The sequence below is a fragment of the Doryrhamphus excisus genome, chromosome 4 (genome assembly GCF_030265055.1).
Source record: "Doryrhamphus excisus isolate RoL2022-K1 chromosome 4, RoL_Dexc_1.0, whole genome shotgun sequence".
In the NCBI taxonomy this organism is placed as follows: Eukaryota; Metazoa; Chordata; class Actinopteri; order Syngnathiformes; family Syngnathidae; genus Doryrhamphus; species Doryrhamphus excisus.
The window spans coordinates 4618071-4635472 of NC_080469.1; the positions used below are offsets into that span (position 1 = coordinate 4618071).

General features: G+C 41.1%; 1 protein-coding gene across 11 annotated transcripts in view; it reads right to left on the reverse strand.

Moving 5' to 3' along the window:
- Positions 1-17402, reverse strand: part of fbrsl1 (fibrosin-like 1) — a 331766-nt gene that overhangs the window by 12464 nt on the left and 301900 nt on the right. For 8 of the 11 annotated variants that reach the window (XM_058069504.1, XM_058069505.1, XM_058069502.1 and 5 more), the window contains 5 exons: positions 9780-10191; positions 9004-9260; positions 4991-5241; positions 2619-2672; positions 2379-2474 (listed from right to left, as the gene is read on the reverse strand). In XM_058069504.1, coding sequence (XP_057925487.1) covers positions 2379-2474; positions 2619-2672; positions 4991-5241; positions 9004-9260; positions 9780-10191 — 1070 coding nt within the window. Of the gene's footprint in view, positions 1-2378; positions 2475-2618; positions 2673-4990; positions 5242-5393; positions 5555-9003; positions 9261-9779; positions 10192-17402 lie in introns of all 11 variants that reach the window. The other 3 variants (XM_058069503.1, XM_058069507.1, XM_058069509.1) reach the window with 3 other exon arrangements.

Genomic DNA, 17402 nt, shown 5'->3' on the forward strand with positions numbered 1-17402 from the left:
TCAGGACTCGAGCAGCAGCATTCTGGAGCCCAGTCTGTTACAGTTGTCTAGCCAGTCTGGAGACAAAGGCATGGATTAGTGTCTCTAAATCTGGCTTAGACTGATGATGTTATTGATTTAATGCGGCTCTTCAAGCTCTCCTAGTAGTTGAAAACAGCTTTTGTTGTCCAAATAAATTTCCGCTTTTTAACAAAATAAAGCTTGAACGACAAATGATTAATCTTTGAAGTGACGTTTGAACTGATGCCTCGAATGTGAATTTAACTTTTTAAATCTATGTGTGGAAAACGCTACGCGGATGTGACGTACACGATGGTGTGAATTCAGGGTGACACGTTTTGCTCTGTAATCCTTAGGTCCAACAGCGTCAAAGCTGATGACAGTACACACAACAGTACTAAGTCTGCAGCCACACCAGGCTAACACATCTCTGATCTTTCTCATCACCTCGCCTGGATCAGCCTTATTAATCCACCCTGAAATCATAGATGGGGAAAATCCTGCAGGTTTGACCAAAGTCATCAGTTCTCACCCCAAAGCTTCTTTCCCAAAATACTTTGTAGAGGATTTCCACGTGTAAGAGTGCTGAATCTGGAGAGGCCTTTGTCAAACGTGCCTCTTCATGACAGAGCCCACCGGGAATAAGGCCAGTGGATTTGGGCCAGCTTTGATTGGTGCTTACACCAGGTCAGAGCCGCTGAGCATCTGCCAGACACAACCGCATCCTCCTCCTACATCTTCACATTTCTCCCATTTTCATCCCTACAACCCCTGCAGCCCTGGGAGGCGATTCTCAACTAAACTGACAGATGTTATCTGATGCCCTCAGCTGTCGCCTGTCAAAGTTTAGGTCAGGGGTCTCAAACATGCGGCCCGCGGGCCAAATGTGGCCCGCAGGACACTAGTTTGAGGCCCCCGCCTTGATATGAAAGTTTAATGTTTGATATGGATGCTGTATGGTATCATGTACCCAGAAAAAATTATTACGTTTGATTAATGTTCATGTTAAAGGTTAAATAACTGTTAATAGTTATCCTCCCTATCCGTGTGGAAGTGGTAAGTTTTTGGCTATTTAGGTTTAAAGGAAATAACTTGAAGGCTACCGTTTAGGTCGCTAGCTCTCAAACCAGCTCTCAGTGCAATCTATGATGCTATACAGTATACATGTTAAATGCATACCATTCTGACAGGTCATATTTATAAATCAGATATCATTTGACTGTGACGACATCCAATATATTGTGTCTGGTGGGTGTAAATGCAAAGCAGGCGAGTGTACATGATGCCCACTATACAACACAAGGGTTGTATTTGCTGATCACCGACAAATGGCAAAAAAAATCAGAGGAATTGATACGGCCATTGACATGCCAACACACCAATAGGAGCCTCCCTTACGGTGCAATCAAAAGTAAGATCCACATGATGTAACTGAACCACGTGGACAATGCAGGGATTGCTTAGACCAGGGGTCTCAAACACGTGGCCCGCGGGCCAAATGTGGCCCGCAGGACACTAGTTTGAGGCCCCCGCCTTGATATGAAAGTTTAATGTTAGTGCGGCCCGCGCAAGTTTGATATGGATGCTGTATGGTATCATGTACCCAGAAAAAATTATTACGTTTGATTAATGTTCATGTTAAAGGTTAAATAACTGGTAATAGTTATCCTCCCTATCCGTGTGGAAGTGGTAAGTTTTTGGCTATTTAAGTTTAAAGGAAATAACTTGAAGGCTACCGTTTAGGTCGCTAGCTCTCTAGTTTGCGAGTTAGCATGTGTCTCAAGACCCTGCAGTTGCGCAATATGTTGTAAATAAAAACAGTATAAATGTGACTATAGTCGTGTTTTGTCATGTCTACAGGGCTCTAATAATGCTTTGTTCATTTTAATCAGAAAAAAATAATTTGTCTATCCACCAACTACATGTGGTTTCTTAAGTTTTTATTATTTGCCCATTTTATTGTTATTATTGTATTTATTTATTGTTTTTTAATAATTGTTTTTAATAATTGTAAAAAGTTTGAGACCCCTGGCTTAGACATTAATATATATATGCAAAACAATACTATTTTATAGTAATTTATAACCTGCAAGGTATGCCGGGTAACTTTCTGTTGGAATAGTGTGTGCATGGGCTTATAAATTCGTTTAAAATAGTACTGTTGTGAATGTATATTTATATATTTTTTAATATTCACTGCATATAAAGAAAACTTCGCCTCTGACTACTTTCTGTGCAACTCGTGGTGAATTCTGCCACCCAAACCCCCCCTCCAACATATCAAATTTGCTGGGTCCGGAATGCAAGGTTCCACTGTATTGTGTGTGTTTTCAGCCCATGCTTCCATGCTAACTTGTGTTTTGGAATATGGGGCTGACCTTGGGCTGGAAGGCTCCTTGCAGTGAGCTGAAGGGTCCTGAGTGTGGGAGCAGTGGGGGCATGCCTGGCATGGTAGGGGGGTAGGAGGGGAAGAACTGAGGAGAAAAAGGGAGGGAGAAAACCTTGATAAAATCAGATGCGCCAAGCATATAGCACATAGAGAACCAGATGCTGTGATGACAATAGTAAAATAGGTAAATAAAAAATTTAATTAGAATGACCAAAAAAAAACAACTTACATTTGAATGATGTCTGATGAACGGATTGTCGAGTTTCGGTGTGTATTTGTCAAACTGAAAGAGATAAAAGAGAAAACACATTTGAATTAGAAGTGATCTCAACTCAATTCAACATACAGTATATAATATTTCTTCAAAGTTAACATCTTGTTATATTTAGGGGAAGAAAACAAGACACATGATCAACATATGCAAAACTGTCAAATGCAATATTTGATGCTAACTAATAAGCCCTGGAGTGAAGCAGCTGGCTTACACAAGTCATAGGTTTATTTAGACTGCATGGTCAGATAGGCAGTCAAATTACTGACAAGTGACTGCCAAGAAGAGGGTAGATTTTCCAAGTGAGCATACAAGACGTTGGGGGGGGGGTCATCTTGGCACTTAAAACACCGCAGACCAATTGGTTCTGCACAACGGCACACACACAGTTTGTTTTGAAAGCGATTTAAGCAAAAAACATATCAACTGTTTATGTAATGAAGCATAGGAAAAATATAAGACGTCTTTTGTGCGAACTTGGAAAAAAAAAACCCCACAAAGCATCAAGTAATGCTATATTAACGTGATTATAACGATTGATAATTCACCATTTAATAACTGTATCCTTCAAATGAAAATGTTTTGATCATGCCCAGAACACATGAGGATCTCGTCGGGAAGCGGAGAATTTAGTAAAAACAGGGAAAACTTTGTCCTACACATGAATAGCGGCATTGTAAATGTGTTCTGGAACCAGTACAGACTCTCTTTTTTAGAAACAAGTTAATTATAAGTGACAGTAACATATTACCTTCCACAAATACACAAATCATTTGCAGGTACTTTTTGCGAGTGTTTTTATAAACTCAAACTTGGCAGGTACTAACATATTTTAGTTACGTGAGTATGAATATATGTTTCTGTGTATGCGGGTGGTTTTTGCAGTGAGCGACTTTAAGGTCTGGTGGAAACGCAAGGTTTCACGTCTGCACGTAAAACGGCAACCCGGTTTGCCCCCCGGGTCCTAATGGGCCTCAATCAAAGACATACAGCGTACTGAGAAGAAATGCAGAGGCAACTTCAGAGCTCATTAAACAAGCTCTTCTGCATTTCTGAAGGACCAGCTTGTTTAATTCTGACAAGTCTTGTCGCTTTATGGCCTTGTAAAGGGAAAGAGAGAGAAATTTGGCCGTGTAATTTATTGCGCCTGACACTGTTTTATAGTTAACAGCTTTAGCTGATTAAAGCTTAATATTTCATGCTTTAAAATGAAGATATTCCTTGTCCACATTTGTGGCACGGTGTAATAGACAGTGTGTGGGTCAATGCTGCCATTTGGTAAGCCAGCTGCTTGAGAGGGCATTGGACAATAAACAAATATCGATGCTTCTCAATTTCATGAATTACTCCCATTAGGTAAGGAGTGGAAGAGGGGGGAGAAAGAGGGAGAGAGAAAGTGTGATTTCATGGCAAAACAGCAAAAAACAACTATAACATCATCAATATTTTTTTTCTGTAACCATGCACCCAAAGAGCAAAACATGACTAACAAGATGGGGTCAGGAAAAAAAAATTGTTACAGTAGAATAAAAGACACAAAGTCACAGAAGAAGACAATAACGGCCCGTGAAGGAAGGAAAAACAAGTGAGGAATTATCTCATGTAGTGAAAACTGTGTAGTGTGCCTATGTAGTACTGCAATGTCACAATGGAATAAACCTGATAACAGCAGGTCTGTTGATTCCGGAACATTCTCAGTACTTTGCCAGAGCTTGGATTTTCAAGTCACAGGAATTGGGGGACAATTTTCAAGTGGGCCCTAATGGGACCAGCCGCTCTTAATCAGAGGTCAGGGAATGATGGATGACATCTATTAGACTTGTGCCAAAAAGAGAAAAATTGTGATTCTCGCCTGACTTGCTGCATGTTGGAGATGATGAATGAAAAGTCGTATACCTTTTCCCTCTCTACTAATTCGGGGGAAATGCAGATGACTGACCATCCCCCCCAACCACACATCAGTTTGAAAAATCTAATGTTTAGCTATTTTGTGCATTTGATGAACTTGGGAGGATTGCGTTGCTGGTCCTAAATAAATTTCCAAACCCAACCATATGCACACAATGGATTATTATTATTATTATTATTATTATTATTGGAATAAGACATTCCTGTGCTTGAATGGGTGTTTATATCAGGTGAGGGGATGTGGCAGCCAGCACTAAAAAAATCAGTATTTCTTGAGGGGAGGTGTTCCTTACAACTACGGGACATTTTTGGGGTCAAATTGGGGGTAAAGAAAAAAAGAGGGGAATTGATTAAGGAGAAAATTGGGAGGGAAATGACTTGATTTAATATTTTTTATTTATTTTTTTTTTACTTATCCTCACATTTCTGGCTTGGGTACGCACCATGGGAGGTGCGGTGGGCGGGGTGAGGATGGCGGCCGGGGGCAGACTGGCGGGGAAGGGCGTAAAGGTATGCTGGTGGGTGTGTTGGTGCTGGTGCATGTGCTGGTGTTGGTGAAACTCAGCCCTCAGGAGCGACACGGGGGCCAGCGGCGAGGCGGGCGGCCCCCGGCCCCGCTCTGAACTCTGAACCAGGAAACGGTTGTTCAGCTCTTGCCTCAGGAGGTCATGCTCTGCAAGAAAGGAGAGCGAGGAAAACAAAAAAAAAGGACAGAAAAAAAGGGGGTAGGGAGAGGGAAGGCGGAAAGGTGGAAACACAAGAAAAAAAAAGGCACGGGCGCCCAGTCAGTCTTCAACAAGGGTAGAAGAGAAAGAAAATAGTCACCTGGCATTCTCTGTTTCTCCAGCTCATGCTGTGAGGGTTTTCTACGTGGGGACTCATTGGTGGTGGTAAGAGAGTTGCCTGTGACAATGTGCCAATCAGAATCCCCGAATGAGGCTGGCAATACATGATTGGTTGGTTGAATGATATCAACAGGCTGGTATCTAAAGACAAGAGAGAACCAAGAGTCATCCCAGCAGAAAACACACACACACGTGCCGTTCAACAGAATGCAAGGTGAGGCGTATTCTGGAGACAAGCATCGTCGCTGGAGACCTTTGTATCCTTGTTTTGTCTTTTTTTCCAGATATAGTTATAGATATAATATCTTAGTGGTTGCTGGGGATTCATTTAATTGCATTCTCAACACAACCACTGATGTTCCCCTTTTCTCCAGCTTTGATGATTGTCCACTTGTTATGGAGCTAATGCTCCAGACATTTCTACGACCGCTAAATTATAGGATTTGCATGAAGATACAGTAAACCTCGGATATATCGGATTCAATTGTTCCCACTGGTTTTGTCCGATATAAGCGAAATCCGTTATATGCGTATACCGGAAAATGTTTGTTTTACGCATATATCGGATTTATATCCGGTATATGCGTAAATCGGATTTTATCCGTTATAAAAAGGCACTTCCTTGACTATGTTTCCAATGTACCTGGACGCGCAGGCAACGCTGCAAACGCTGCAAATGACGTCGTATAGCGGCCTGTCACGATTCGGCGAATCGCAGCGCCACGATGCGGCCATCCGATATATGCGAGGGAAATTTAATGGAAATGCATTGGAACGGGACTGGAGATTTTGTCCAAAATAGGCGACATCCGTTATAAAAAATCCGATATATGCAATGAATTTTTATTGGAAATGCATTACAGAAAAATCGTTTCTTTTTTATCTGTCCGTTGTGAGCGAATTTCCGATATATCCGAGTCCGATATATCCGAGGTTTACTGTATGTCAATTTGATATGACTTCTGAACACAGACGAAAGTTTCTGATAATCTTGATATTTCACATCGAGGATAATGTATATATGGTTTGATTTTCGGCGATAATTTTGCCTTGCTTCTCGTACACCGATTCGGTTATCTTACAACTATTGCATATACTGAATCTTGTGGTATTAATACACATGTGGGATGATAATCCCAACATTGCTTGTACTGTATATTCAGCCATCTTGGATCACACAACTCCAAATCGAACCATACTTAATTTACACCATACTACGGTATCCTGCAAGGCTTATTCATTTTGCAAACTCAAATGAGTACATTGGGCCGCATGGCCGATCTTGGAAGGATGTAAAGGAAGTCAATAAGTTCACGATTGCTTTTCTAGATGTTTGACGGAGTTAAGGTCAACTTAACTGAGCATTCCTTTTCGTTTTATGTACTTACTTTGCAACTCACCAGTCGATTTGTGACCTATGCAACTTACGACACTTTGACAGTCTTCCTGACTTGGTCATTATGAATATGGGAGGAAATGTAATGAATGTAATGTAATGTCATTTCACACCATTGACAATATTAGTAGTACTAAGTAAGTAACAAGCCTGTGAAGGTTTAGCATGAATTTTAAAAGTAGCAACAGTCAATTAATTAACTTTATATGTTTGGATGAATGGAAAAAAAATAAAAGAACCAGGGAAGTGACACTGATATCAAATCACGTTTGTTGTGTATTTTGATATAAATTACAAGTACTAAGTGAATTATAGTGTCAATAACGATTAATTAATTAGAGCATTGTAAAGTTTTCAACTGTTTTTCCAAAGTCAAAGCTGATGTGTGTGAATATGTTGTTTTGCTTAAAAAACAAAGATATATGGATTCATGGATGACTAAGGAAGTATTCAGATGAAATCGGAGGACATTTATATTTTTAAATCCTAAAATGATTAATGGAATACCAAAATAGTTGTTGATTATATGGATAATGATTAATCATTGATTTGTCAATTAATCATAATGAATCATAAACGTATGACTGATGACAGGAATCAGTCAAATGTTTGGAATGATGACAGTGAATTATACAATGGATCTCCGCACGGTGGATAGTGGTTGGCATGTTAGCCACACCGTCAGGAGATCGGGAAGACCTGGGTTCGAATCTCTGTGTAGAGTCTGTCTGTGTGGGTTTTCTCCGGGTACTCCGACATGTTTCCTCCCACATTCCAAAAACATGCTAGATTAATTGGCGACTCCAAATTGTCCATAGGTATGAATGTGAGTGTGAATGGTTGTTTGTCTATATGTGCCCTGTGATTGGCTGGCGAACAGTCCAGGGTGTACCCCGCCTCTCGCCTGAAGACAGCTGGGATAGGCTTGCTGATAATGTTTTTCGTCAAGAATTGAGATTTCGCATGTGTCAAAAATAGCCTTCCACTGTTTTATAACTTCACTTAGCTTCAACTTAGCTGAACACACACAGCAGTACAATTCCAACACCATGTACTGTATGTATCTCCAACCCACACGTCCCTACTTCCTTCATCCTCATTCATTCTCATTACAACCACTTGAGATGTGTTCAGCGACACCCCGAACATCATAGACATGGCTTAATAATAGTGTATGTGTGGAAATAAACATAAATATATAGTAAAACATATAAAAAAAATAATAGTGGCAAATTGCGCAGCATTTCTAATAGCGGAGAAGGGAGTTCAAGATTCCGCTGTAAATGATGACGATGTGGTGGCTGTGTTTGCGTGACAGGTGAAGAACAGTACGACAAGTGGATCAGACATTTTGATGAGCTTGTTGGGTGTCGTGAGACAAAAATCTGACCATTCCTGAGCCTGGTGATGTCATAACATGCACATTAGATGAGTGAATTTACTCCCATCACTAACTGATGATTTTCTTTCTCATTCCCAGTATGCCTTTATGTGTAACCATTTTCCAGATACAACCTTTTGAAATAGTAAGATCAAAACTCAATATTGTCTTGAAAATAAACTGACACCGAGGGTGATAATTCAGATGTACAATTTGCTACATTTAAGTATGCTGGAAACCAAAAAAATTACATTTACCTTAAATGACATGATGTCTGTGAACGCAACACCTCATTGCTCATAAGAACGTGTGATTCAAATGTTCTACGACTATTAAAGAGACGAGTGTTAGACAAATAAACTGGTGTGGTGCATTTTAGCTTGATATATTCAGTGCATGCATGATTAATCAGGCGATTAATCATGATTAATCAGTTAAATTTGAACAATCATGATTAATCAGTGAAAAATGTGCTTAATCTGATTTTAATCCTTGGTCAGCCCTAATAATAACAGAGGCTACTAAAACAACTCTGAACCAACAATGTCACTTCCTGTCGTCCACACAGAACCTATTTACTGCGACACACACAAGCACAAGTTTTATTTATGTCTCTTATTATGTCTACTATATAGTGAATATATATATAAATATATATATAATATTTATTTTCCCTAAATAAGGCCAATCGTGATTAATTGTTAATCGTGATTAACAAGTAATTGTATTAGCGCTGTTATACTTAAGTGATGCTAGCACTCTTTAATACATGATGTAATTATACTACTCTGTTTGAGGTGTTTGCAGCATTACCTGGGTAGGGGGTACCCGCAGGGTGGCCAGGCACCACTAAGCTGTTGGTAGGTAAGGTCGGTGGTGGAGGCAGAGTGGCCGGGGTTGCAAACATGGCCGAATGGCGATGTGCCGGGCTCCGCAGGGAAGAATAGTGCGAGGTAGAGAGGTTGGCTATGGACAGAGGCAAGGCGGGGGCTGAGGATGGCAGCCCACTGATTGGGTGGTGTGGAGATGGTCCGAGGTGATGTTTAGGAAGAATTGGACCGCTCTGGTGGCTGAAGATAAAGTTGACACGGAATAAAAGACAATTGAGTGACGTAGTAGCATGATGCAATTCATCTGTTGTACTTTGTGCAGCTGATTTCATCTGCACGTGTTATGTACAGTATGACTTGATGTGTCTCATAATAGAGAATTGACACTTGGTTCTGATACAGTAAGAATGCTTTCCTAATAAAAGACTCTTTCAGAGGACCTCTGTGAGGGGAAAAATGTACACGGCCATTATGAAGGGGGAAATAGTTAAATGAAAAACTGTATATCTTCACGGGTGGCAGAAAATCAATTTCCACATGAAAAAAAGTCAATACTGTATTGTGTATGATTTTACAGTATCTGTCACATTGACTACATTAAATCAGGTTGGAACGTGTCATGGTTTATTACATTGATCTTGCCGCTCACATAGACAATGAAAGGAATTGTGTATCCGTATTCCACTCACCTACTGTATGTTACAATTATTGTGTTAGAAAATATCCTGTATTTGACAGGACACTTGAGGTAAAACGTACCTTATATCGTGAAGGCTATACTGCAGCGGGTGGTGCACCTGATGGCTGATGATCGGCCGGGTGTGGTGCTGAGGGGGTGGATGAGGACAGGGTTCTTGCTGTGAGTGGAGGTGAGGAGGGTGGAGCTGGGGTGGCGCCCTCAGCAGGGAAGGGGAAGGGACAGGGGGTGGAGCTTGGAGCTCCCTCTTGATTCCGAGAGGAGGCGGAGTAGGGAGGAAAGATCGAGGCGGCTCTGGGGGCGCTGCTGCTGCAGCGGGGGCTGGGGAGCCCGTAGGCGCCGAGGCTGGGGTGGGGCTGGGCAGCGGAGGAGCAAACGGCACCTCACTGTTGTTCTGCTCTTGGCTGCGCTGGAGCACAGACACTTTGGCTGAACTACAAGTCTTAGACTCAGGACTCTCATTCGCTTGCACACCTGAGGAGAGACAAACAGCTTGAGTAAGAAAATAATTTATAGACTGGCTTGCAATCTCTGTTTCCTGTTCATTTAGAGCACATTACACAGATAATCTCAACTTTCAAGCTCTATGGAAAAACATCATATCAGAGTCCAGAAGAACGGTGTGTTGCTGTGTCTCGGAAGAGTACCATCAGAAATCCCTGATGGACGAAAAAATGCTCACTTTTCCCTTCCCAACATTCCTTATGTGTCCCTCCTTCAGGTTTCGTTAAGTGTTTAATCAGGTCATTTTCATGCTTGACTATAATCAGATGATCCAATTTCTCCTTGCCATCTAGTCAGTATGAATAAATCACAGCTAATTAAAGTTAAATGTGTACCCCATTCGGGCCTTTGCTGAGCACACAATCTGGCATGAAATAATTATGTTTCAATTGTGCAGTGAGGAGACATACGGCCCCGTTATCTTGTCCTCTCCGTCCCTCTTCCTTCCTACATGATCTTTCTGCAGATTTTTGGAAAACCGCAGCTGTACTCTTGAGAACTACTGCAATGTGTCTTCTCTTTTCACGTAGCCTAATTCCACAGTGCAATCAGCACTCGAGCCAATTTTCCTTCTTAAATTGCTGTAATTGAATGTTGTAATTATGTGCACTTTAAGCATGGGAAGCGGCAGAAAATGTCATGTCTATACACCTTTCACTTATTAATAATAAGCCCTTACAAATCTTAATGACATACATTTGGCAGTCTTGTGAAGACAAAAGCAAAAGGAGTTTGGCGAGATGCTACCGTCTGAAATTAACTCTGAGGGTGGGATTTATTTTAAGATCAAATATATCTAAAAAGCACAGTCACGAAAGAGAAGAAATCTGGCACAAAAAAAAAAAATCAGTGACAAATTGACATGCGAACTATAAACCGAAGATGCAGTCCCTATTAACACCTTGGTTAACAGTAGTGCTGCTCTTTTTTTTTTTTTTTTTTAAATTTGCTCTGCCCCCATTCATTCTCATAAACAACACCGGAGAAATCTTAATGCTGAAATTGTGAGTCCAGGCTTACAAATTAAATAGGGTGTGGTCAATGAATTAAACTGACAGATAATTATGGAGAGTATGACAAAGGCACTCGAAAAAGCAAATGTCCTTTACCGAAATGTTGGGCGATGTTGCCTTGGCAACATGCTCTTCCAGACACAATGCAAGGCGAGCGATAGAGAAAACGAGTCCTAACCAAAGATATGAAAGGCATTTCTAATAGCAATGCTGTGAATTCGCACTGAGCGCTGGAATATCCTAATGATGATTCTAATGGGCTCTAATGGAGGCAAGGAGGTACAGCATCTACCACGACCAACATGCCCCTCATTAAAAACACTCTACATGGAAAGACACTCACAGAAAGGCAGGCACAGTCACACAAGGGGGGGGGGGGGGGGGGGGGGGTGACAGACAAAAAATAGGTTCTAGTTTATACACATCTATTCACACATGCAACAATGGTTAAGTATCTGAAAACCAAAAGAGATAAGATGACAAAACTAAATTTGTTTTCTTTGTTAATGTCATCAAATTATGACAAAGCTTTTTAAAAACAATCATCTTTTGCAACATATAGTACATACATTGAGAGGATTTAAATGTAATGGTACAATGCAGTACACTGTTGAAGTGAATATTAGTAATATTGTAAGTCGATCCCGGAGATTCCTTTTATCACAAAATATTTGTTTCAAATTGTATTTGAAATTATTTTTCTCATTACCCAAAGTGGGGCTGCACAGCGGTCGAGTGGTTAGCACGCAGACCTCACAGCTAGGAGACCCAAGTTCAATCCCACTCAGTTTGCATGTTTTCCCCGGTTTTCTCCGGCTACTCCGGTTTCCTCCCACATTCCAAAAACATGCTAAGTTAATCAAAAATGTCCATAGGTATGAATATGAGTGTGAATGGTTGTTTGTCTATATGTGCCCTGTGATTGGCTGGCGACCAGTCCAGGGTGTATGCCAAGATGTCACACTTTGCATTTCTTGAATACACCATAAGAATGTGCTGTGAGACGCGCGTCTGCTTGACAATGTCTTCGACAATCAGCCCAACCTCAAAACTTGGTAGTGAGGTGAAAAACAAGTTAATTTATTATCCTCAATTGTACGCTTTCGGTAAAACTGCGTATCGAGTTCACACATGGTGCACAGGAAGTGTGCATTCCAGTGCATCTCCACAAGCCATGGTGGTGTCCCTAAAAGCAGACAAGCAAGACTTTCGGCACAGAAGCTGCAATCTTGGCGACAAAAACGGGATTTTAACACTCATTGTTTGTCTCCAGTTTATAAACGGACCAATAGCTGGAACAATTAATGTTGCAACGACATAAGGGTAAATTACTCTGCAGTTGCTTATTTTAAAAAAAAAATCAATTTCTTAATGATCTTAATGAGTGTAAAGGGTTTTTATAGCCTGTTTTATTGTATATGTGGATAAATGTTGTAGCCTTGGCCATAATGCCCATCCCTTCCCTTTTGGTTTGCACCACACATTGATCACTGCAAAGAACTCACGGTGGGCGTCTCTTGTTCTTTTATACCTTCCTCTTTTGGAAAAGAAAAGAAACATCCAGCAGCAACACATCATTTTGGCATGACTACTATTTGGATGGAAAAAATATTTATACTGGGCTGCACGGCGGACGAGTGGTTAGTGCTCAGACCTCACAGCTAGGAGACCCAAGTTCAATCCCAAACTCGGCCATCTCTGTGTGGAGTTTGCATGTTCTCCCTGTGCATGCGTGGGTTTTCTCCGGGGACTCGGGTTTCCTCCCACATTCCAAAAACATGCTAGGTTAATTGGCGACTCCAACTTGTCCATAGGTATGAATGTGAGTGTGAATGGTTGTTTGTCTATATGTGCCCTGTGATTGGCTGGCGACCAGTCCAGGGTGCACCCCGCCTCTCGCCCGAAGACAGCTGGGATAGGCTCCAGTCACCTTTCAATATTAGTGCAGACCTGCCAACATGTATGAATTTATCGTACTCAGCATGTAGTTTGACTCAAATACGCTTGTATTCTTCATTACTTCATTCCTATGGCGTATCATTACATCAGTAAGAGTGCAGTGAACACGAATACATGTCTCTTACATGTCTCCTTAGGAGAATTTTAGAAGACAACAAATGCTGTTTTTTTTCCCCAACAAAACACAACAAAACTCCTCACTGCCAAACCTCACAACTGTCAAGTAGAGTTCCAAGCATTTTCAACAAAGTGTTAAATTCAGCATTGTTGTGTTCCTCTGTTTCTCGGGGAGGGAACACACTTTGCCTCCACTCACTTACTGAGAGAAACAGCGAGGCCGCCGCTGGCGGTCGTGTGATAAAAATGCCAAACAAGTGTGTCTACATGCTGTTTGAAGCCCTGTTCAGCAAACCTGAGCAGACGGCAAGAGTGGGTAACACAGGTTGGAGGATACCCCTCGTACATTCACCCTCACCCTTCCTGTGAGCTGGGTTGGGGGGGGGCAGGACAGTCCCATGGGGGATGTTGCAAGTCTGCTTACCAGATGACATCTCATCCTTGTATTGATCTTTTTATAGTTGTTGCTATGGTGCTTCTTACACAGGGGAATTGGGCCTTTGCCTTGTATGCGCGTGCCTGGTGTTGGAGGGGTGGGAAGATTAGGAGGACAGACTAAAGGAGCAGACGGATGACAGGCCAGCGGGCTTCCCTTGAAATGACGAATGCGTCCAGCGGGAGATGTGAACCCAGTGTTGCTACACAGCTGTTCCTGCCAGCATACCCTTCACTTGTGACCTCAATTATCTCTGTGGTACATCTGGAGAGCCTGCAATCCAGTCCATTGCGGTGTCTCTGTAACATATTTTTCAACATGAAATTGTGAAAGGTTTGGCACGATGTGGTTTAGGATAGGCTGATTGCCAGCATCGTTGATTGAACAGGTCCTCCCCCGTGACCACCGGATCAATCTAAAGCAGGGGTCTCAAACTCAATTTACTTGGGGGCCACTGGAGCTAGGGTCTGGGCGAGACTGGGCCGCATCAGGTTTTCCAAAAAAAAAAAAAAAACGCATTTATTAAAAACAGAAAAATTAATAAACTTTGCTTTGGTTTCGATTTTCTACAATAAAAGCTCTGATAAAACATTCCACTGTTCTCAAATATCTTACTTTTTATTTTTCTGCACAAAATAAGATGAAAAATAAATAAACAAATCAAGAATAAAGAAAATCAACCAGTAATGAATAAATTAATATAATAATAATAATAATAAAACAGAAAATAATAAAAACTTAAGAAACCACATATAGTTGGTGGGTAGACAAACTATTTTTTTCATATTAAAATGAACAAAGCATTATTAGAGCCCTGTAGACATGACAAAACACGACTATAGTCACATTTATACTCTTTTTATTTACAACATATTGCGCAACTGCAGGGTCTTGAGACACATGCTAACTCGCAAACTAGAGAGCTAGCGACCTAAACGGTAGCCTTCAAGTTATTTCCTTTAAACTTACATAGCCAAAAACGTACCACTTCCACACGGATAGGGAGGATAACTATTAACAGTTATTTAACCTTTAACATGAACATTAATGAAACGTAATAATTTTTTTCTGGGTACATGATACCATACAGCATCCATATCAAACTAACATTAAACTTTCATATCAAGTCGGGGGCCCCAAACGAGTGTCCTGCGGGCCACAATTGGCCCGGGGGCCGCATTTTTGAGACCCCTGATCGAAAGGCTGACACATTCCATATAAAAAACAAAAAGCAGACAGCCCAAAGGGCAGCATTGCACACCGACACCCACCTGCTTCGAATACCAAAACAGTTGTCTTTGAAAACCATTCCCTTTGAAGTGAATTCTAATTTATTTCCAACACACACCTGGCTACCTGCAAAATGGACTCGATGACCTCATGAATGAGGCCGAGGTCTCTGAAGAATAATTCATACGCCTTCAAACTAAAACCCTCACAAACAAAAGCTGAGCATGCAAATAAGTGTGTTCCATAAATTACTTGCCCACTGTTGACACCGATGCCAGTACGTACAAAAGCCAGGGAAACACAACCTGTATGCAAATAGCTTTTTTTTTTCAGATTAGATACAGCCGTATGGAAATGATTCTTTTTTTTTAAAAGGGCGGGTGGGAAGGCAGAGTGTTAGCAGAGGTTTAAGGCCACCGGGTGTTTTCATTTAGTAAGCAAACACTGTGGTTGACTCCCGTCATGGTTGCACTGATAAAACAAGGCCATAGACATATTTAAATGAAGCAGGATAAGAACTGAAAGACGTTGGTCGATGGCATGATCTACGTACGCCCTGCTGTCTCTGCCGCAGAATATTCTCCTGCTGCTTGAAGGATGAGCTCTCAATGATTTAGTTTTTGTTCCTCTGTCGGCAAGAAATCTGCACAAAGCTGAGCTACTGGCAGAAGGAAGGAATCTGCCGCCTTTCTAATCCGCATTTCATTGCCATGAGCTTTTTTTTTTTATGAAAGGCAAAATTATTTAGCATCAGAAGAACAGGTTACCGACTCTACTACAGGTGGTGGCAGTGCGCTGAGAAAAGACGTGAAAATTTGCATATTGGCCGTCTTAACCGTTCGACTGTAACGATAAAGATTGTATCTTTGACCATGTAAAAAAAAATCTGCTCCTATGAAAGAGACAGTGATAACTAAGCAACATAGTGGTCTTATTATTGAAATAGAAAGGTTCCTTATGGTCTGGCTGGAAGACCAGAATCAACACTGTAGCCTCATGTTGATTCAGGAAGTGTGTCCCTTTAAGACTGCTTTAACTTACATTAAAATTTGACTTACATCACAGTCTATAGCAGAGGTAGGGAACCTATGGCTCGGGAGCCAGGTAGGGCTCTTTTGATGACTGTATCTGGCTCCTAAGCATTTCTTACCACAATAAAAATGTATTTTTGCTAACATTTCAAAGTAAACCATCACCGAAATGACTGTTGAAAATAATATTCAAAATCAACAACTTTCTTATGCATTTTAATTCGTCCATCTATATTCTGCTGCAATACGGCCAACCATATCTATCTTTCCTGATGATATTTTCCAGGTCAAACACCAAAACTTGATTATTACTGGGTAATGCTGTAGTCTACCTCGGTCATTGAGATGTCAAAAAAACAAAATGTAAATGTAAACGTTCCTCCTTTAGTCAAATAGCTAAAGCTGCAGAACCAAGCCTTCTGGTGAAGATGGCCAAAAGAATGAAATACGTGTACTGAATACGGTTCAAAACTATGCAGCAGCAGAAGTTGCATTAATGGCAGCAAGTATTTGATTTATTATTAGACACTGCGCTGCTCACGAAAGTATGCTGGCCACACCCCATTGGCGTGGGGTAGTGTGCCTGGTCTACGTAATTAGAGCCCATTATATCTAAAACTGTTGGTCTTACATAAAAATGCACACATTTTATTGCATTCAATGTTTTAAAAAATGTATATGGCTCTCACAGATACACATTTTAAAATATCTGGCCTTCATGGCTCTCTTAGCCAAAAAGGTTCCCGACCCCTGGTCTATAGGAAAGGAAATTGCGCATAACCCGAGTCCACCTGTAATAATATAATGAGAGAAATGTATTTCCCGGAAAACACAGAGGCAATGTTTATTTTATTTTGTTTGCAAATGACTCATTTATGTTAATAGGACAATGGACCAGACTAAAATCTGTCCAAGATAGCTAAAAAGAAGCAACAGCTGGCACATTTCAATGATTTCTTTTTCTCTTCTTTGCGGCATCAGACAAAAGCAGTGGATGAGCAGCAGGATCGGGGATGGGTGTTAAGCTGTAACACGTTTACAGTCAAAGCCAAGGCATAAATTGGGAATCTAATGTTCATTTTCAGAGAGCTGGCGGCTCAAGCTGGGATGAGTCCGCTTTCCAGGCTCATATCAGATCCCAATTCAAACTGCAGCCATATGGTACAAAACACACGTTGCATCCAGATCACATGGTGCATATGTGGGAGGGGTAGGGGAAGAACATATTTAGCTCAGGGAAGAGCGAGATATAGCGAAAGGGGTGTAGATGTTAACTGTCCAAATCGTCTTATATCACACACAGTCCAGTGGGTTTAAAAGCAATGTTAAACCTTCATTAACCCTCCCGATGAAGTGTTGTAGCAAAGCAATAAACCTTCACACTCCCTTCACTTG